At 40.2% G+C, this 23,337-nt stretch overlaps 2 protein-coding genes across 5 annotated transcripts in view; one reads left to right on the top strand and one right to left on the bottom strand.

Moving 5' to 3' along the window:
- szt2 (SZT2 subunit of KICSTOR complex) overlaps positions 1-4,193 on the top strand; it is a 225,559-nt gene extending 221,366 nt beyond the window's left edge. For both annotated transcript variants that reach the window (XM_073477051.1, XM_073477052.1), the window contains one exon: positions 75-4,193. In XM_073477051.1, coding sequence (XP_073333152.1) covers positions 75-218 — 144 coding nt within the window. In that variant the 3' untranslated portion in view covers positions 219-4,193. The remainder of the gene's footprint in view (positions 1-74) is intronic.
- Positions 1-23,337, bottom strand: part of hyi (hydroxypyruvate isomerase) — a 55,541-nt gene that overhangs the window by 13,257 nt on the left and 18,947 nt on the right. For 2 of the 3 annotated variants that reach the window (XM_073477054.1, XM_073477053.1), the window contains exons 8-10: positions 23,205-23,256; positions 7,043-7,177; positions 6,898-6,949 (exon numbers count right to left, since the gene is read on the bottom strand). In XM_073477054.1, coding sequence (XP_073333155.1) covers positions 7,135-7,177; positions 23,205-23,256 — 95 coding nt within the window. In that variant the 3' untranslated portion in view covers positions 6,898-6,949; positions 7,043-7,134. Of the gene's footprint in view, positions 1-6,897; positions 6,950-7,042; positions 7,178-20,991; positions 23,257-23,337 lie in introns of those variants that run through there. The other variant, XM_073477055.1, reaches the window with a different exon arrangement.

The raw sequence follows: 23,337 nt of genomic DNA on the forward strand, positions 1-23,337 counted from the left end.
TATGATTATTATTGTAACATTAAGATGTGCGAACATCTCAGCAATGTTTCTTTTCCGTTCTCTTGCTCCCACAGAGTCTAAAGGTTCTGTTTCGGGAACCACTGCCATCACAGCCTCAGGCCAGTAACAGCCCTCCTCCTCAGCTGGTGTCCATGTATCATCATCTGGAGTCTGTCATCAACACTGCTTGCTATAACCTCTGGACAGGACTGTTATAGAGCTGGACTTACCTCAACTCATGTCCTTGTGACCATTGTTGACACATGAAAAAAGGAAGCAACAGTCGAGGAAAACAAAAGTTTTTTGAGGGAGTTCATTTGAAGAAAATCCTCTTGCTCATATACTCTCCCATTAGCTGCATCGCTCACTGTGGCATTAAGAAAAGCTTCATACCAAGCATTGATGTTACTTTATTTATGAAAAGCCCTGGAGCACAAGCGACACATTTACTAAACTTATTATAACGGGTCAGAGAACTGAAACCCTACTAAAAACACCATGAATTAAACAATACAAACCAGAATGGAATATTTGCATGTGTGCGTCTTTTCATCAGTTAGCCCACCAGCTCTAAACCAATCAGAAAAAAATCGTATGAAAATCTAAATAGCGCCTAACTTGTGGGGAGAAAACCTCCATGAGCTTGTTCAGAAATCCTTAATCCTCACTTTTTTCTAGGTATTCATGCATGCACTACAACCATCCATTTATTCTGTATGGCTGCATGCAGGAAATCACTCTAAATATTCACAAGATGTAATTGAAGTCATAAAGGATGGCAGCAGTTTATATGTGTGTGTCATCATGTTACGTTTTGTCTAAATACATGAAAATATTCCAGTGCTGGCCAGTGACGATGCCACCTGATCTGCCTCACTTTTTACATCTCCACACACAGTACAGCTGCGTGTATATGTAACGTTTTTTGTTTTTTTAAAAGCGAATATATCACAAGCATTGGGGCAGTTTAAATATTTTAATTAATACAGTGCCATTTTTCTCTGTGAACATATGAAGTGCAAAATCTGTACAGCACTTCCTACAGTGTAGTTGGGGAAAAGTCCAATGTTTTGTATGACCAGGGTTTCCAGCACCTCCGCTCACGTCAGAGGAAATGGCTACACATTTATGAAACATTATATTAAGCTTTAAGGAATATAAGCAGGGCTGCTTCATAAAGCTTGCTGGACACAGTCGGTATGTTGTGTTAAAACACACTACATGTTATAATCAGCCTTTCTGCACAGATCAATTGACTGGACATGATGTGAACATTAGCACAGGACTTGCGGTCGGTTTTGTCTATTGACAATTGTAATAAAAATCCACAAAAAGAAAGATGGCATTACTTTGAGTCTACCATGAATGGACAGACAAATATTAATATAAAAATATAAAGCCAGAGCTGGAAGATACAGCTGGGACACCAGTCTTTGTCAACCATAACATGTAACATAGCTGTAGTAATATTTGAAGGGAAAATGTAAGACATGGCCAGAGTTTAAGTTTTTAAAACATTTTTTTTTTTTTTTTTTTTTTAAAAAGGAACTAACATTATCATTATAACAGAGTGTGAAGAAACAATATTATAGACGTCATGTCAGAGATGTCTATGTACTGTGTTGCAGAGACGTCTTCTGAAGTTAGCATGCTAACCTGCCCTGGTCTATCCTGTCCAATAATAACACTTTGTAGTGCAAAAGGTGATAGTTTGATAGCCCCCATAGTTTCAGCTGGGAGATGTATGCATGCAGCAAGTTCAATACGTAAAATATAGAAATAAATAAACTCACAAAATATTAATAAAGGATATATATTTACACCTATTTTTCTTACTAAACAGAAAAATACAACTTTACACCTTATGAATTCAACTTTCTCTCTTTTATCCAACTAAGAAAAACTTAATTGCCTCTTTAACTCATCGTGTTACACACACACGAGATAAATGAAATAACACTCAACAGAACCATCTTGGTTTTTCATTCCACAATCACCTCTGGTTTGGTCTAAATAAATCCTCAATTCACAGAGTAACGTGTGAAAATATTCCAGCTCCCTCTCCTCTCCTCTACTGCCGCACCTTGCTCCTGTCCCCACCTGCCTCGTTGTCTTGTTCCCTGGAGTCATGGACAGCCACTCACGGCCCTTCCAGTTGACCTCATCTGACCTTTTTTTGGAAAAAAATTGCCCAGTAGTCAATGGGAAGAGACAAATACTTTTTTGATCCTGTCTGAATTGTGCCATGAATCATGTTTGTAAATTAAAAGATCAAGTCAATAAAATTGCTGTTTGTTGTAAAGATAGTAAAATATCATCTAGTTTTGTGTGAAAAGGGCAAACTACATTGTCTCAATCAACGTATGTCACCAACACCAACATGTCTCAGCACAGAAAAGGTATTAACAAAGGTGAATGTAACAATAAAAAAGAGGCCATACTGACAACTGCAGTTATGTGAAATGGTAGTTTGTCAGTTCTGCAAGCAAGCTAATATACAGGACCAGCTCTACAATGTACAATGACTCCCCCTTGATCCGAAGACTTGGTCAAGGCAGACTCGCGTCATCTAATATAGCTACTTAGCTCCACGGCTAACTGAGCTTCTTGCAGCTAGCAAGTAAGATATAGTTAGCAGTAGTTAGTGGTTATGCTGCCCCCTATATTTTTTGAGCTACCTTTGAATTCTGGCCATTTCTTACAAATTACACTGATTCTAAAATTAGTAAGGGTGACCAAAAGTAGCATTGCTAACTGCCTGCACTAATCAAATCCTGATGGAAACACTCTTAAAGTAACAGGTTCAATGTACCATGATAGGCACAGTAATTTGCTGTGTTCAATTGGCTGTTGAAGATGCCGCCTGTGTTACCAAATCAAATCCAAATTTTGCACAGTCCTGAGACGTTTACTTGAACTCCACCTGCCTCTGAGAGGCTCTACAGAGTCTGGACTAGACACTGTGTGGTTGAGTCCTCAGGGTTTTCAGAGATCAGGTCTGTCTGAATATGTTAGCACAGAGCAGTGTGAAGCAGATGAGATTTGTCCATCTCTCTGGTGTCGAATCATGAGCAGAATGCTTATACTGGTGAATCTGTACCTGGAGAAGATCCTGGAGTACTGTTTTTTGACAAATATACTGATGACCTGATGGTTAAGGAAACAATTTTATCAGTGGAGAAGACACTGGTGCATTTCTTTGTCATCGGTCTAAATGTCTATCAGCAGTTTGGATTTACTGAATCTGATGGTTGAAGCTAAAATGCAACGAAAGTCAGTCATAAGCAACCAACAATGAACACCTTTAACAGGTTTGAGTTATCTAAGATCTTGTGCCTTCTTATAGCATTTTGCTAGCTCTTCATACCACATCAGTGTTTACATGAGTGAGAATCAGCTGAGATGTCAGTGGACAGAGTGGGGAGGCTTATATGGTAGATTTTTGAAAGTGAAAGTCAAACCTGTTTCTCACTTGAACCCCCTGGTGCCCTTAAGTGCCTTTCTGTATACTTTTTCCTGCTTTAAAAAAAAAATCCCCAACCTATGAAGTGATACTGTTATCATTCCATCAGCTCTACATAGAAGATCTTTGGAAACACACTCCTGGTGTTATGCAGTGGAAGGGCCACAGTCAGTTTGGAGAATGTGACAGAAATTGACTTTCATAAGTGGGGGTCAAATTAACTTTGATGATTCACATAATAGCATGCCACATGTTATCAGCGGCCAGTGCTTCCAAAGCATGTTCAAGGTGATGAGTTTTACACGTGTTGTGTACAGGTGACCGGTGTGGCTGGTAATCACGTCTCAGTTTACAAGAGGGCGGATGCCAGCCTGATACATGAGTGTGACATTACAACAAACATAAAGGCTAGATATTTGTTGCAGTACCTTCATTACTGATATATTCAGCAGCCTTAGATTTCTACACTGTCAGTGGAAGGAAACCAAATTCATGTCTGAGCTTCTTTGTGGATGGTAAATTAAGAAATGCTGAGCAAAGCAGCGTTCTCAGAGAATTCCATTTGAATGTTAATCACTGGATATTCATCATGCAAAATCAGAATTTAGCATTTTGACTCTGTAATGTACAGAAACACTACACTGTCTCTAACTGTATTATGTATATCATGTATACATGGAATACTTTATACAGGCTGTGAAATGCTAAATAAAGCAGGAATGAATGAGAATGTGTTGAAATGTTTTTACACTATTACAAACACAAATAAGTATGACATGGGAATTTCAGATTATCTATGAGTGAAGATGAGTTGGATTGGACGATGTCTACAGTGAAACATTGAGATGGACGATGACGTTTACGAATTTGAGGCAGCGTGTCCCCTCAGTGTTGCTGTAAGGCAGCAGTTGCGCATTAGCTCACCATTGTAGCTGCTGCTGTTTCCCACAGTTGCTCTGACATGAATCTCCAACTGTCTCACCCTGCAGAGGAAACTACCTCCCATTTCCACCAACATACATCCCTGTGCCAAGTTTAAAAGTGTCCTCATCTCGACACCACGTCCGTAACTCAGCTTTGTTCAGCCTCATATACATAAAACAACATTAGCCGACTAGCCAAGGAAGCTAAGCTAAGAAAACTGTATGAAAAAACGACACGACTGAGAGAAGCAGCAGCCAGCGGGAAAAGAAACACTGCTGCCACAAATTTAACCGAGTGTCTTGGGTTCGCCTAACTGAGCTGGTTTAATAAGAAATAATAAACGGGATATGGAGACATAATGTTGGTGCACTGGGTAGCAACATACTTCTTTTCATTTCCTCTCCCCACATATCACAAACAACAACAACTCTTGCCCGACGGCAACTCTGAGGGGACATGCCTCTTATTAGTGCTCTCTGGTGGGGAGCATTTTGAATCACAATGTTACAATAGGCAGGGATTAGTAGTTGATGGCTGTCCCTAACCCTAACCCACACATTTGATGTTGTCGGGGTGGCCATGACAGATCTGTGAGGAGTTCAGGAGGCTTAAGACTGGATCTGTAAACCCCTCATATTACTAGATAATCTGTCCCGGACAGCATGTTTTGAATGGGCACTCAGTTAGTTTGCTGGATCATGACCAATGTGACCATGTGACCAACCTGAAGTCAATTAAAAATAAAAATTACTCATTCTATCATGGGAAACATTAGAGAAATGCAGATGTATTTTATAATCAATGACAGAACATTAACATATAAAGGAAATTATCAAGATCTTTTAGTATAATTATCACAATGTATTTGTCGCAGTAATAAATTAGTATCTATACATAGTAATAGGCTTGTACGGTATACCGGTACTAAATTGGTACCGCGGTACCGACGCATTTAAAAAGGTACTATACTGCGCTTGGATGAGACCGGTACTTTTTTCATTTCATTTTATATAGCGCCGCGCTGCCGCGTAACGGCGCCGCATGACGTCACCGCATTGTAATTTGAGCCGAGGCGAGGAAGTCAGAGCAAGCGGGGGAGCGAGCGAGTTACTGGAGCAACAAACAGAGCAGGAGGAAAGCTTGAACACAGGGAGAGATATAGGAGAGAAAGAGAGAGAGAGACAGGAGCAGGGAGAGAATGGCAGCTGCTGCAACCATCACAACTCCGCAACTTACTGACAAATCAGGTGCGCGAAGTGCAATTTGGAACTTCGGCTTCCAAACAAATGAGCATGGCGAAGCCATAAACACCGAAGCACCACTGTGCAGACGGTGTTATAAAACATGTCTCGCAAAGGGTGGAAACACATCCAACCTGGCCAAACATTTGAAGGACAAGCACCCAGACCTGCACAAGGAGTTCAAAGAACGACAGGTAATAACTTAAATACCCTACCCATGAAAAAAAAAGCCACATTCAGTGTTAAAAGCAAGCAACGCCAGCCCCCTTCACTCTACACAAAAGTAGCTCTGGAAAAAAATTAAAGCTGCTTTTCAATTACCACTTTCTCTGGTTTAAATAGCCTATTTATATTATTATATATTATATTATATTTATATTCTCAGTCAGTGATTTTTAAACTTTTTAGACATGCTGATTTATAATAAATGAATGGTGGTCCCTTCATTTTTTTTCCAGAGCTGTAAATGCACACATGCATGGTCTTTATGAAGTAATAAACTTTTACATACACATTAAGCCATTTAATATGTTATAAAGAGTACAGCATAGTAATGTAACGCATCATTTAAAGACATTGGTCCTACATAAGACAGGCTATATTTAATGAAAATATTTTTTAGGTTATGTATCTCAATGTAATTAAGGCCTCAGCTTGTATGACATATGTATCACCTTCATTTTATCTTTTCACTACAGAGTCTTTATGGTATTTTATTTTATTTACTGATGTATAGTTCTAAGATTTTAAAGATTTTCTATGAAAATAAAGCCATTAATGAAATTTTTTGTGTTCTCTTTTTATTTGGAAAAGTATCAAAAAGTATCGAAATACATGTTGGTACCGGTATCGATACCAAAATGTTGGTATCGTGACAACAGTACATAGTAAATCGGGTTATGTAATCAAATGTAATCAGTACACTTAAAAATGCACCAGTTAATGGTTGGGGATGCAAAAAACAAAAGAAATAAAGGTGTCTGTAACCTGTTAATTGATAACAGAACCACTGGTCATTAAACCATGAAATTTAGAATGGGATTTGTCATTTAAACACTAAAATGTACAGTATGAAATGTACATAGGACATACTTAGGTTGGAAAATTGGAAATGTAATGTATAAATGTTGATTCTTATTATTATTATTATATATTGTATATATGTATACTGTATATAACAAATATGGAATTAGATAAGTGGTAGTTACACCTCCCAGGTGTACTCACTTAAAACATATTCACAGCTTTATGAACACCTATGCTCATCACCTGCTGTGTGTGCAGTAATCTTTGATCCAACCCAGACCTTCCTTTGTGGAGCCTAAAGTGGACAGACATGATTACTATTAACATGTTTTGTTTTGGGTTTTTTTCTAAATGGGTTATATAATTAATCCAAAAAAAGAACACTCACCTAATGGCTTGTATTCACAGCCAATGTATCCCTGGTAGCCATGGTTTTCCAGTGTGTTAAACAGATAGCTGTAGTTGAGCTCTCCAGCACTGTTAGGCTCGTTCCTGCATGGAACCTGAGCAATCTGAACATGACCTGAGAAAGACAACTGCTGTTTTTCATCTTTATTACCTCCAAAATCTTGACTGAGCATACAGTGCTTCACATCATTATACTTGCACGTTTATTCTTAGTTCCTGGAAATGCAAAATCTAAAACTACAGTTCCCTTGTGCAATGCCTGGCCAAAAAGAAAAGTCACCACCTGTATTTAACTAAGCAAATAGGTAAGAGCCTGCCATAGGATATTTACTGCAGTGTTATAATATGTTTCAGCTGGCAACAAGTTATTTAACCCTAACTGATGCAGTGAGCAGCTTCTCATTTCTTAAACAACTATGTCCGAAGACATATCCTGTGGTCATGGAAAAGATGTTACTCTGTTTCAGAAGGGTCAAATTATTGGCCTGCATCAAGCAAAGAAAACAACTAAGGAGATTGCTAAAACTACTGAAATTGGGTAAAGAACTGTCCAACGCATTATTAAATCATCATCTTCAAGGAAGAAATGTAGTCGGAAAAAAATCTTGAATGATTGTGATTGGAGATCACTTAAAGGTTTGGCGAAATCAAATCGTAAAAAATCATCATCAGAACTGATGGCTATGTTTAATAGTGAAAGTAAGACCATTTCCACACGCACAATGTGAAGAGGACTCAAGAGACTGGGACTAAACAGCTGTGTAGCCTTAAGAAAACCACTTATCAGTGAGGCTAATGAGGAAAAAGGGCTTCAATTTGCTAGGGAGCATAAGATTGGACCCATGCACCCATCATACTTATCCAGTGCTTACTGTACAAGCCTGTGGGGACAGTGTTATGATCTGGGTTTGATACAGTTGGTCAGGTCCAGGTTCAGCAAAGTTATGTGCCCAAAAAATTAGGTCAGCTGACTACCTGAATATATTGAATGACCAGGTTATTCCATCAATGGATGTTTTCTTCCCTAATGGCCCTGATGTGTGACTTTTTTTTTGGTTTGGCCGGGCAGTGTATTTCAACACAAATTCCTTTAAAAATTAGTTTAAGTACAAGATATTTGCATGAAATCAAGCCGGTATTTAAATGATTGTGTCTCCTGTGATTTGTGCAAATCAATATTTTCTGCAATGAATGTCACTTTTAGAAATCAAAGTTTTACCAATGAAACCTCTGTATTTAATGACTTAATTGAGATGGAGGGTGAGGCAAAAGCATGAGTTTGCCACACCTCTTAACTCCCCATCTTAGTTTAATGAATATCTGAGTCATCAATACAGAGAAATCCAAGTTTGAATCCAGTTTTCCTGTTGAAGAGCACACTTATTAAACTTGTAAACTGTATTCAACACTGGGAAGGTTTGTTGTACCTACCTGACAAGGTTGCAAAGTTCAAGGGAGAGGAGGAAGTGATGCAGTGTTCCTCCTGTCAGTCTTTGTTGACTTGTTGCTCCAGTTGCGTCAGGCCCTGCTGGACCTGCATCTCTCCCCCTTTCGTGCAGCGCTCTCTGCAGGCAGACCGGTTTCTTCAGTCTGGACTGAAGAGAGTCATATAATGACTCCAAACAGATCAGAAGGTCTTCTTGAGGACATCATGGGACTTCACACTCAGACTCATAAAACTGGCTCCAAACAAAATTTCTCAGGAACATCAAACCGGCCCCCGCCAAGCCCTTAGGTGCATGCTTGGAGAACAGAACTTTCCAACTGAAGCTTGTTCAAATTTTTGAAAAACAAGACCTGCCGGCACACCCAGGAGAGGGCTGCATTAACAAGAGAGAGAGATACAGAGAGAGAAAGAGCAGCAGGGCCTGCCACACCTGGAGCAACACATCAGCAAAGGCCAACTGGAGGATCGACACAATGCCACCTCTTCCTTCTTCATCCTCAAACCTCATCAGATGCGCCAGCTCCAGGTAACCTAGAGCAACCTTTCTCGGGGTTGAATACAGTTTATGTTCACAGGTTAGCACACATTCTCAGTTGATTGAATGATGGCACAGTCTGTTTTAGGTCTTCCTCCATGCAGATTTCTATTGTGTTGCTGAACAGCTCCACTTAACATTTACATTTACTTGGTCCAAAACCCCCATACCTCTTTGTTCTTTGTTCACTGTGTAGGTTAGTTTGTGTTCCTTGTTGTCTAATGTTTTGTCCGTAGTATAGTAATAAATCTGTACATTTTACAGTTCGGTAACTGAAGTCATTCCGATTCTGCTATTGCTTTACTTCATTTACAATTCAGTGTTTCCCCTAGGATGGAGTTGTAGCAGTGGAGGCATCACACATGGAAAAAAATCTTTTGTTTTTCCACAAAGTGCGCTGTAAAGTACATTACCAGTCAAAAGTTTGGACACACCTTCTCATTCAATGGTTTTTCTTAATTTTTATTATTTTCTACATTGTAGATCAATACTGAAGACATCAGAACTAAGAAAGATCACATATGGTATTGTGTAGTAAACAAGAAATTGTTAAACAAACCAGAATATGATTTATATTTTATATTCTTTTTTTTTTTATTGAAAAGTACAAGATACTTTCAATTACAGGGATACAATTAACCTTTTCTTTTTTCTTTTATACATATATGCATATGTAAACAGTCACATATACACATAAACAAACGAAAATGAGCAAAAAGGAAAGAAAGAAAACAAACGCACTCTGATAAGAATGTAGAAGAAAATAATTAAATTACAGGGTGCAGTATAAAAAAACAAACAAACAGTGAAATACCCCCCCACCCACGCCCCCACTCAGCTCGTCAAAACCAACACGCATACTACAGGTTAATCATACAATATGTACAACAGTAACAGGCAGACATTCAATCAGGTAGTACCTCTAAATTAGTGAAATAAGAAATAAAGGGTTGCCATTTGTGGAAAAATTTGACTGTACATCCTCTTAATGTATATTTAATTTTCTCAAGCTTTAAAAAAAACATGATATCCTGCAGCCACCGGGAGATAGAAGGATATTTAGCAGACTTCCAATGTAACAGTAATAAACGTCTTGCCAGTAAGGATGAGAAAGCTATAATATCCTTTTGTATAGAGTTGAGTGCAAGTGAGGGGTCAGGAATCCCAAATATAGCAATCAGAGGGCAAGGTTGAAGATTTACCCCAAGAACAGTCGACATAATAGTGAAATAACCCGCCCAGAAACCTTTCAGATCAGGACAGAGAAAAAACATGTGGCTAAGGTGACAAGGAGAGCCATGGCATTTATCACATTCGTCTTCCACTTCCGGGTATAGTACAGATAGTCCAGACTTAGAGAAATGCGCCCTGTGTAAGACCTTAAATTGAATAAGTCCAAGACGAGCACAAGAGGTGGTAGATCTTACCCTCTCTATAGCCTGTTCCCAGGACTCCTCATGTATTTGTATTCCCAATTCCCCTTCCCATGTACACTTAAGTTTAACATTTGAGTGGTTGCTAAAAGCCAAGATAATATCATACAACTTTGAAATGATTCCTCTGTGATGGGGGATAAATGATAACATGGTTTCCCACTGCTGTTCTGGCGGTAAAGAGGGGAAATTAGGGAAACACTTAGTAACAAAACTGCGAGTTTGAAAATAGCGAAATAGATGAGTAGCAGGGAAGCCGTAGCGAGATGACAAATTGGCAAAACTATCAAAGACACCATCTACATATAAATGTTTGAATTGTGTAATACCCTTGTCATGCCACACTGAAAATGTTGAGTCCGAAAGTGATGGAGGAAATAAATGGTTGTTATTTAGAGGACCCAAGGAAGATGCAGCTACAAATTTAAAGTGGCGCCTAAATTGAAACCAGATTTTAAGTGTATTAAGAACCACTCGATTATCAGTGTATAAAGAGGGTTTTGTAGGTAAAGAGGAATAAAGTAGAGCAGGTATGGAAGATCCCTTACAGGATGATAGTTCCAATTTACACCAAGAGGATCCAGGAGATTTTAACCAGTAGCAAAGTTTATGGATGTGAACAGCCCAATAGTAAGCTAGAAAATTAGGTAATGCAAGTCCTCCACTAAGTCTGCATCTCTGCAGTAAAGATTTACGAACCCTAGGTGACTTCCCACCCCAAATAAAAGAACAAATTATCTTGTCCAGTGAGTCAAAAAAATGTTTTGGCAGAAAAAGAGGAATTGACTGGAATAAAAATAGAAATTTTGGTAAGATATTCATTTTAACAACATTGATCTTGCCGATTAATGAGAGGGGGAGGTTACCCCATCTTTGAATATCAGTTGTAATCTTTGAGATAAGGGGAGTGAAATTAGCTGATGCAAGGCTGGATAAAGAACGAGTCACGTTAATACCTAGGTATTTAAACCCCGAAGGAGAAAACTGAAAAGGTAAATCTGACTGTTGAAGCTGACATGCTGCAGTATTAATGGGAAAACACTCACTTTTCCCCAGATTTAATTTATAACCTGAAAAGGTGCTGAAGTTCTCCAGAATACTTAAAACAGCAGGGATAGAGAGTGTAGGATCAGATATATACAACAACAAATCATCCGCATAAAGCGATAATTTATATTCAATTCCATTACGGGTGATTCCTTTGAGTAAGGGGGAAGATCTTAATGTAATAGACAGAGGCTCGATAGCGATGGCGAAGAGCAAAGGTGACAAAGGACAACCTTGGCGACTTCCGCGACCAAGAGCAAAATAATCAGAATAAACATCATTAGTATGGACACTGGCTTTAGGGGACGAATAAAGAAGGTGAATCCAAGAAATAAATGTATCACCAAATCCGATTTTCTTCAAAACTGCAAACAAGTACTCCCACTCTACCCTATCGAATGCCTTTTCAGCATCTAAAGAAATCACAAGTTCGGGAAGTTCAGCCGAATGTTTCGAATAAATTATATTGAAGAGTATACGGGTATTAAAAAACAATTGACGACCCTTTATAAAACCATTTTGCTCTTCAGATATAATATAAGGAAGCACAATATCTAAACGAGATGCAATTACTTTAGCCAACACCTTTACATCAGCATTAAGCAGAGATAATGGTCTGTAGGAACTACAGGAGGTTGGATCTTTGTCCTTTTTGAGAAGGAGAGCTATAGTGGCTTGTGTCAAAGTTGGTGGTAATGAACCACTTTCTAAGGATTCATTGAATACGGATAAAAGTAGTGGTGCCAATTTACCAATAAATGTTTTGAAAAATTCAATCGGAAACCCATCAGGGCCTGGGGCTTTGTTAGATTGCATAGCTTTAATTGCATTTGATACTTCTTCAAGGGAGAGTGGGGAGTCCAGTTGCCTGGAAGTATTAGTATCAATGACAGGATTCGAAAGGTTCTGAAGAAATTCGTTCATTTTAGTGTTGTCTGTAGGAAATTCAGATTTATATAATGAAGAGTAAAATGATTTAAAAGTAGCATTAATTTCCAAGGGATCTGTAGTAACAGTGTCATAAGTGTTTTTAATACTAGGTATCAAACGGGAAGTGGCTTGACGTCGTAACTGATGTGCCAGTAAACGACTTGCCTTGTCGCCATGTTCGTAATATGAGCCACGAGTGCGTAGTAACAAGCGCTCTGCCTCTTTAGTTGAAATGAGATCGAATTCTGCTTGCAAATCAAGACGCTGCTTAAGTAGTTCAGGAGAGGGGTTCAGTGCATAACTTTGATCAAGGCTACTAATCGCAGATGTAAGTTCATTAAGCCTAGCATTAATCTTTTTATTAGATAGAGCAGAGTAAGAAATAATTTGACCTCTCAGGAAACATTTAAGTGTCTCCCATAGCAATGAATAAGAAGAGGAATCATTTTGATTGAAAAACAAGAACTCATCAATAGAATTTGAAATGAGTTCGCAAAATTCTTTATCTGCCAAAAGAAGAGAGTTGAATCTCCAAAGTGGTGGACTACGTTTATAGGTAGAAAGTTGAATATCTAATAACAAAGGTGAATGGTCAGATAGAACGATACTTAAATAGTCAGAAGAATTTACACATGAATTAAGAGTACTGTCAATAAAAAAGTAATCAATCCTAGAATATGAATGGTGCACCTGAGAGAAGAAAGAATATTTTTTAATAGAGGGGTTACGAGATCTCCACGGATCAATAAGACCATTCTGTTTCATAAAATCTGAGAATGTTTTAGACATAGCAGATTGAGTCAGATTACGAGGATTAGACCGATCCAAGATTGGGTCAAAAACACAATTTAGATCCCCTCCGAAGATCAGCAGGTGAGTATTTAAGTAGGGGATGTTACTCAGCAATCTGTTAGCAAATTCAACATCATCGAAGTTCGGGGCATATACATTTACTAACAAAACCTTTTTATGCATTAGGGTACCAGCAACCATAAGGTATCTGCCATTCCTATCAGCGATAACATCAGTGGATGAGAATTGAACTTTCTTATTAATGAGAATGGCGACTCCTCTAGCTTTTGAGTTAAAGTTTGAGTGGAAGACTTGACTTACCCAAGGGCAATGTAACCTATGGTGATCTGTAATTCGAAGATGAGTCTCCTGTAAAAATACTATATCAGAGTTTAAACGTTTCAAGTGTGTAAAAACCTTAGATCTCTTAACAGGATTACCCATACCTCTGATATTCCAACTAATAAATCTGAGAGGTGTACCTGACCCAGCAATGCTGGGATTTATATTGCCGTTATCCATTTAAATAATAAAAACAACAAAAATACAAATGGTCATAGAGAGCCGAGGTGGGACACCTTCCCCGCAAAATACCCCAAAACACAAATACACCCAAAGTCCCCATATAACTACAGAACAAAGGAGACAGCAGTGTTCCCCACAATAACCAAAAGTTGTCCACAGTAGTGTGAACAACCCGGAGACTAAGCAGAACAAACAGAAGTAAGAGAGAAAAAACTCCCGCCGACTTCAACTCTGTTTAACAGTATGCGCGTGAGTTGTATTGGGAAAAAAAACAAAAAAAAAACAAAAAAACTCACAATACAAAATATTGTTTCATCTAAAGGTGAACATTAAAAAAAAAACAATAAAGATGATCGCCTTATTAGCACAAAACAAATTTCCACATAGATCAGATGGATACAGTGGCAAAGTACTTAAAATACAAGTTAACAAATACTTTCTGTACAAATAAATGCAGAGAGCATAAAATGAGGTAGTGCAGATCTGATCTGAAGTACAAAAACACAAAATATGGTATAGCCTTGTTATATAACAGTGTCCCGTAAGGAAGAGGGAAAGATTGCCTGCTATAAACAAACAATAGTAACACTAAGCTAGTTAGTGCAACAAACCAGAAAACCATACAGGTAAAGAGTTAAGGCTAGTAAGACCACGTGTTTTAAGCAATAATACAACACAGAACTGAAGAGCTAATGGAGTTCACCCAGAAATCAAGGTTTTGACATATTCGCTGGCTTCCTCCGCTGAAACGAATTCCTTCTCAACACCATTGTAAGTGATGCGAAGTCGCGCTGGATGAACCAGACCATACCGAGCACCGTCAATGCCACGAAGTTGCCGCCTGACCTCGTTGAATGCAGCCCGAGCCCGGGCTACCTTGGCAGTGTGGTCAGGGAAGACTGAGATGGCCAGGTCTCTGACTTTAATCTGACGGAGCTCTCTAGCTCGGCGTAAAATGTCAACACAGTCACTGTGGTAATGAAATCTGCATACAATGACTCGTGGACGCTCACCGGGCTTGGGTTTGGGTTGGAGGGTCCAGTGGGACCGGTCCAAAAGTGGCTCCTCTACCAGGTCAAATGCTTCCTTTAGTAAGGCGGCTACAGCGGCAGTGGTGCAGGTGTCAGGACCCTCCGGTACTCCCACTATCCTAACGTTGTTCCGCCGTGACCTGGACTCCAAGTCTTCACATTTATTTTCCAGCTTGGCTACGTTAGCAGTGAGGCACCTGATAGTAGTTTTCATCTCGGCGATGTCATCGGAGCACTCTGTGAGTGCGTGCTCCATCTCCCCGACTGTACCTTTTAGCTTGGATACCGTAGCATCGGTAGCAGCTTTATCATTCGCCAGCTCTGTTTTCACCGCTTGCAGGTCGAGCTTGATAGTAGACAAAACATCGCCGAGGGTATCCTGGAGTTCCTTCTTAAAAATATCAGCAATATCTTTCCGCAGCGAAGCCAGCAACTCGAGCTTGAGGGCAGCAATGTCAGGATTAGCTTGCGTCGAGGCGATGCCTGTAGGAGTCGGCGGCCTAGTTGAGGGTGAGGTCGCGGCCTGTGGACCAGGCCTCAGTTGTGTCTGAATAGTATTGCGAGTATTGCGAGACATTTTACGCAGTCCAAAGTAAAACTTTGCAACAAAAAATACTGCAGCGTAAGACAGGACTAAAAAAGTGGCCAAAAAGCTCACATGAATAACAATTTTTATCGAAATCGGCAGGAGCTACCAAACTCACGTCCTACTCCATTGAAGCTCAGCAGCGCCCCCCCATATTTTATATTCTTCAAAGTAGCCACCTTTTGCTTTGATGACAGCTTTGCACAGTCTTGGCATTCTCTCAATTAGAGGCTGACATTTGTTCGGGAATCCCACGGGTCACGGGATTCCAGGATAAAAAAGTTAACGGGAGCGGACGGGAGCAGGAACCAACCAATAGGACAACAACAACAACAAAAAAAACATAGGACAGGCGCGCCGCCACTTTGTAGTTTTCTTTCCATAAGCCTACACTGTTACGCAAGTCAAAAGAACTACATGGCCCAGAGGCCAACAGTGCTTCCGGCCGCCGCTTTCCGTCGGAATATCAACTGTCCAACTCGGTGCAGGAGCCCCGAGTCGGAAAGTTGATATTTCGACCAAAAGGGGGCGTGCCTCTGTGAAATGTTGCGAGACAGCTGCGAGATTTCCCACTTTGCAACTCAGGCGAGTGGTGTCCCATGTATCTGGAATGCAGCATAAGAGGCACACTTGCAAGGCAAATTCTGTTTGGGTTTATTCAACTAAGGTAGGCATGGTGTGACCCATGTATTCTTCTTGTTTGTTTGTTGTTTTTTTTACTGTAACTGACCTCCAAAAGAGCTAGAAACAGGGACTTAGCAGGTGGTCCTCCATAGAAAAACTATAGGGACCACAGGCCATGTATTATTTATGTTTTGTGCCCTTTAGTGAAGGTTTTTTGTTTGGATTAAGGCAATAAATGCCTCCCTATATTACCACAGATGAACTGTTCCTTTTGCCATATCTTTTGAAATAACACTGCAGAAAGTAATCTAAAAAGAATGGGGAGAGGATCAAATCAAATTCAATGTATTGCCTAAAGACTAGAAGAAGATAAAAAAATGGGAGCGGTACAGGAGTGGGAGTGGGAGTCATTTTACCAGGAGTGGGATGGGACAGGAATTTTTTTTTACTCTGGCCCGGGATTGGGACGGGACAAGATTTTTTTCTGTGGGAGTGGGATGGGACAGGAGTTAAAATCCACTCCCGTGTCACCCTCTACTCTCAATCAGATTCATGAGGTAGTCACCTGGAATGGTTTTTAATTAACAGGTGTGCCTTGCAAGAGTTAATTTGTGGAATTTCTTGCCTTCTTAATGTGTTTGAGACCATCAGTTGTGTTGTGCAGAGCTAGGGTTGGTAGACAGTTCAATACAGTGAATAACCCTATTCGACTAATGTTCTAATCCATATTATGGCAAGAACCACTCAGCTAAGTAAAAAGAAACGACAGTCCATCATTACTTTAAAGGTCCCATATTATGAAAAACACATTTTCTCTGGTCTCTACATATATAAACTGGTCCACCCTGAGCCTACCAACTCCCAGAATGAGGAAAGCAAATGGGTCCTGCATCGTCTCTGCAGCCCACCCACTGGTAAAACAGGGCTCCTACAGGCTGTTCAGATTCAGCTCCTGTCTTTACGTAACGACAGGAGTGATTTGCATAGGCCGGCCTCCTCTGCGCGAAAACACTCCCCCCTTTCCCCGGAGATATCCGAGAGGGGGGCGACCCAAGGTGAAGTTCGGCGTGTCCAGCGGTAAGATGGCAGTGTTTCGCAATGTCGTCGCTCAGAGCTACACACGCAAATTGCTCTGTTGTCGGTGGTAAAAATCAACATAAGTGCCTATATCCTGTCCCAGCTACAGAAGAACAGAAGAGACAGTGGTTGCGTTTCATTTTTAATGACAACGTGCCGGCTACGGTTCCTGTAAGTCTGTTTGTGTGTGCTAACCACTTCACATCAGACTGCTTCAGTAACGAGGGTCAGTACAAAGCTGGCTTTGCCTCGACACTGACCCTCGTAAAAGGATCAGTCCCAACCATACGGGACCCAGCAACTGCACCCGAGCCACAGGTAAGTGTCGCCACGTTTTGATAGTATTTACAGTTGCCTACGAGTATGGTGAAGTCAGCTTGAAATTGGCTAACTAGTTAGCTCCGCTTCGGTCCGCTATGCAACGGCGTTTGAAGTGAGTTTAATGTTAATAATATTACGAGGGAGCTTGGTTGTCACAGTAAAAAGTCTGGAAACGTGCAGACTGGAGACAGAGACTATGCGAACAGTGTCCAAGAGTTTGGAGACTGTGTTGGAGACAAACACAGCTTTCGCTAGCTGTTTTTAGATGTTACCTGTTGCAGGTCAGTGGGGGATGGGAGCCGGGTGGTTGTGTTGGGGAGTGGGGAGTCTCTCATGTAATGGTGGACAACACACAAATTCCTGAGTGTTGGCTTATTAAGCTTAAACAACCAGTTGAACGACAGCATCTCGGCGAGCCATAGCGATACATCCACCGTAAACATTAGCGCATGCTACCGCTAGCGTAAGCGGCATCCTCTCCCTGAGAGGGGCGTGTAGCAGGCAAGGCAGACGCTGACAGATGGAGCTCATTAGCATTAAAGGTGCAGGCACAGAAACAGCCAGTAGAGCTCACTTGAGCGACTTTCAGACAGCTGAAATTCAGGACCACGGATGGGTTTGGGGCAATACATTTCGAATACAGTGTTGTTGGACCTCTGACAGCTGTGTGAAATTGATGAAAAACAGTATAATATGGGACCTTTCAGACAGGGGTGTCAAACTCATTTTCACCCCAGGCCACATCAGCATTATGGTTGCCCTCAAAAGGCCGGTTGTAACTGTAAGACTGTATCAATGTAACTACTCCTTAACATATTGTAACAAATAACTGTCTCTGCATTTGATTATTATTTATTATTAAGTGTACAAATATTGTACAAGCATTTACATAAATGTAAAAATATATGTAAGCACATTGTTCTGTTATTATAACAAATTCCTCTAATTTAAGAAACATTAAGAAACCCACATTACAATCAAAGATAAAACTTTTCAAGTGAATAACAAAGACAAATGTGATCAAACACAAGTTATTACATCAACTTTGTTCAAAACTTTTTTGTCACAGTTGAGAGGGGCAGAACTATGGTACAACAAATAATTGTGAGCTGCTAAAACATGTGGGACATGTGTGGCATTTTACAAGAACAAATAGCTGCAGACAGTCTTGCAGAAGGCGTACATCCAACTAATGAGAGATGGTTTTGATTACAGTAAACATTTGGCTGCATGAACACATACACCTGTAAACACACTGAATACACTGCTACACATACAACTAGTATATGTAATTAACTTAAAATAACAATAAGGGTTGTCTCAGTTCACAGCTATATTGATCAAGTTCTGGGCAAAGTTGATGAGGTGATGCTGCTTGGCCTTGAACACAGCAAGTAGATCCTTCCTCACCCTTGGACACCATATCACACACCATCCTCATCCATTGATCATGTTCTGAAAATAATAAACACAAACTAAATGCAAGCACAACCATTAAATTGCACACATATTACACTGAAGTTATTTTTGGTTGAAATACATTTTATTATATTTTTAATTCAGGTTTTTAAAAAATGCTTACCTATTTGTTTTCTGGCCGGATGTCTGACACCATTTTCCCGTGGTCAGTCATGTCCGGCTTTAGGTCTTGTGCTGTAGCAATCCGCAAAACAGCGTGGAGGTTGTCATCGGTGATGCGTGATCTGTGCTTGGTCTTGTTTAGATTCATTATTGAAAACATCTGTTCGCACAGGTAGGTGCTCCCAAACATGGACAGAACACGGGCAGCATGAAGTCGGAGCTGTGGCATCAAAGCAGGAGGCAGTTGACGTTAAAAGTTCTCAATTGCAGCATCCTGGAACTTTGCTCTCAGGCCACTGTCGCTTTGAAGTTCTATTAACTCCATCTGAAGGAGATGGGGCACACTGTCGACGATGGCGGTGAAAGGACGGCAAGGATGGCAAAGCCTGAGTGCTGTGTTCTAAAGTCAAAGAAGCGCCGATCAAATTCATTAATTAACTGGCTCACTTTGATAGCCAACCGAGCGCATGAAAAAGCATCGGGAACTGAGGATGAGATGCTCTGACAGACAGGAAAGTGGGCAAGATTGTCCTGTTCCAATTGGGACTTCCACAGGTACAGTTTATGCTGGAAAGCTTTGATCATGTCGGACATCTGTGTGATGTCTTGTTTGCAGCAATTTCTTCCCTAAGCTCAAAAAATCATTTGAGGATTGCGCTCCTACTCAGCCACCTTCCTTTTGTATGGTAGGGTACATCTCCATGCTCTGAGCCCATCTCCTTCAAAAACAGCTGGAAATGGCGGTGATTCAGGCCACTCACCCGAATGAAGCTCACTGTTTTCATGACCGTGGTCATTATATCATCCAGTTCCACAACCTTTCCACACAGAGCTTCTTGGTGGATAATGCAATGATAAGTTATCAGAGGTGTGTGGCAGTTACTTTTTTGCATTTTCTCCTTCACTAGTCCATCTAAGCCTGTTTTTTCTCCACACATTGCAGGTGTGCCATCGGTAGTTAGCCCCACCAACTTTTCCCAGGGTATTTACTTACGGACTTACTCTCCACCGCATCAGAAATGTTCCTGCCCGTCGTTGTCCCATGCATGGCAGCTACATCCAAGAGCTCCTCACTGACAGTGAAGTCTGCCTTCACGCCTCTTATAAAAATGGACGGATGCGCTGTATCCGTGTTGTCTGTGCTTTCATCAACAGCTAATGAAAAAGCCAGGTAACTGCGTGTCTCTTCGGCCAGCTGTGTTGTCAGATTGCCTGCTAGTTCCTTAACTCGGTCTGCGATGGTGTTTCTTGACAAACTGATAATTCTAAAAGTCTGTATCTGGTTGGGGTACACCTGCTCACATACCTTTGGCATGCACCGCTACAAAAATGCGCCCTCCGAAAAACACTTGGACGCTTGGGCGATTTCTTCAGCCACAATAAAGCTAGCTTTCAATGCTACATCATTTTTGGCTGTAGCTTTTGTGAACACATTCTGCTGCACTTGCAGACTGCCTTAATTCTTGGACAATTTTATGTTTTTCTTGGAGGCTTAATTTGGCATACTTAGCTCCGTGTTTGGTGTCAAAATGCTGACGTAAATTGTACTCCATCACCGACACTGCCTCGTAACACAGAAGACATACTGGTTTTTCTCCTTGAAGCACAAACATGTATTCACTTTCCCATCTTTCAATAAATTGCCTTCACTCTGCATCATTTTTTCTCTTCTTGGACATTTTGGGATTATTTGTATATCTTGTTCAACTCCATTACTTGTTAGAAAACACATTTAGTCAAATGCCGATATGGTAACACTGCGATCTAGTGGCAGGATGCCGTCATTTCGTGGATCACAAAATCCACATGCATTGTGGGAGATGTAGTTTATGGTCACTGTACGCTGTAAAGCAGTGTAGACTTTTATTTTAAGACAATTATATACCTTTTAAGCTCTTGCGGGCCACATAAAATGACACATGAGTTTGACACATGCTTGCACATCACCTTACTTTTTACTTCCATCAAAGAAACATAAAATCAATGTCCACAACTCCTACTTTAACTGCAGTTGAAGTTTTATTACAAAGTTTTAGCAAGGGCAAAGCATACAGCTCAAACTTATCTCAGTTACTATCAATCATTATCAAGAATACCTATTGATAAAAATCACAATTCAGTATATAATAAAGATTAATTTAAAAGAGCTGGGGCTGGTTGGAATACTAAAATTTAGTAGAGATTGAGAGGGTCAGGCCATGGATCCAGTATGCCTTTCCCTTCCTGCTGAAAGTCCAAGCCCTTGCGGTAACTCACAACCCCGTTCGAGGTCCCCAAATTTCCACAAAGTCCAAACTTCATGCCAGCAGCTTCATGTCCAAATTATAATCCACAGTTGGTTGGTAAAAATGGTTAATCCTCCTTGTGCTCTGTTATCCTTGGATCCAACTGCGAATCTCTTGAAGTCCATTCTGCGATGATAGGCTGCTCACATACTCCGTCTTGTAGGTTAATCCAAGGTAGGAGAGCAGAGGAAGAACATCGTCTCTTCTGTTGCTGTGTTTTTTATACTCTCTCAGCTAGCCATCTATTGCTTAAGAGGGAGACTTTGCTTACTTCCTTACAAGGCCTTGCAGCCGCTTCCGGTAGCACGATGACATACTGGTCAACTGTTGTTCCTCTTTTTTTTCGCAAACTCATTGTGACATCTAGACCTTTACCTCACTTCAGCTTGTATATTACTTGTCTGATTAATCTCTTCATTCGATTTTGTAACTGTTTTTTTTAGAACTTCATTATAACTTCATTGTAACTTCATTGTAATCATGACAACAATCACACATATGATTATTAATACAATACACTAATAGCAGAGCTCTTATATATTACATTTCTGGCAGCAGCAGGCTGCTGTTTAAAGTGGAAAAGGCTCTGATAAAACCTACTTCCTGCTCAGCACCAAACAGCAGAGAGACACAAGCGCTTTTCAGAGATTCCGGACAGACACTTTTGTCTGTTCACACAGAACCAAGTATATATTTCTTACTCACTTGTTAGAACTAGGTATAATATCCTTTTACTTGCCGATGGTATATGGCCAGTGTGTAGAGATCTCAACTCTTTTGACAATGCATATAGGGGAAACACTTCAATTAATAATTTCCCCTGAATTAATATGTGTTTATAGTAGGGATGGAACGGTTTATGAAAACCGTCCGAACCGTTCGGTTCGACTGTCTCGGTTCGGTTTGCGTGTGTCGCCTTCGGTTCATACGCATGCGCACCGTCTTTTTCTCATTTACTAACAAGGCAAAGCATGTTCACTCCAGAGCAGCAGGTGGCGGTACTGAGCTGGATGCCAACCGCCAGTAAACAAGAAGAAGCAAAGCGGTGTAGCAGATATAAGATATAATTTTTTAAGAACCACAATTGATAAATGTAGGTTATATATTTCATTCAGTTCAGTATTTGTGCCCAGTATGCACAAAAGATTCCACTGCATTGTAGTGACAGTGAATAATTATTTGTTCTTAGCATTTGTTAAAGATAACTTTCCTTGCCAAATAAATGAAAAGCATGTTGGAACTAGCAATGTCTCCTCTCTTGCAGTGCCAGAATCTTACCTACTTTTAACCTAAGACTGTCAAAATGATGTATCAAATGTCAGACTGCCTCATTCTTTCAGTTTTAACCTGACTATACAAGACATAATTGATTTTCCTAACGATCAACGTATACCGAACCGAACTGAACTGAAAACCGTGACCACAAAACCGTGATATAAACTGAACCGTGGATTTTGTGAACCGTTCCACCCCTAGTTTATAGGCCCACTCTTGACTGATCAACAAGAGGTGTCACTCTTATTGTGCTGACTGAGGTCATAATGCTGGTTGAGTGATTAAAAGTAGTCTGTATGATAACTTTTATTAACATCACATTAATATTCATATATTGAGCTAATTCAGTGTTAAATACTGGTGTTGAATGCCAGCAAGCCAATTTCCTGCTGTTTATAGTGGAAAAAGCTCTGATAAAACCCACTACCTGCTCAGCACCAAAGAGCAGAGAGATACAGTAACATAGGACATACTTAGGTTGGAAAATTGGAAATGTAATGTATAAATGTTGATTCTTCTTATTAATGTTATTATATATTGTATATATGTATACTATATATAACAAATATGGAATTAGATAAGTGGTAGTTACACCTCCCAGGTGTACTCACTTAAAACATATTCACAGCTTTATGAACACCTATGCTCATCACCTGCTGTGTGTGCAGTAATCTTTGATCCAACCCAGACCTTCCTCTGTGGAGCCTAAAGTGGACAGACATGATTACTATTAACATGTTTTGTTTTGGGGTTTTTTCTAAATGGGTTTTATAATTAATCCAAAAA

The sequence above is a fragment of the Pagrus major genome, chromosome 11, assembly GCF_040436345.1.
Source record: "Pagrus major chromosome 11, Pma_NU_1.0".
In the NCBI taxonomy this organism is placed as follows: Eukaryota; Metazoa; Chordata; class Actinopteri; order Spariformes; family Sparidae; genus Pagrus; species Pagrus major.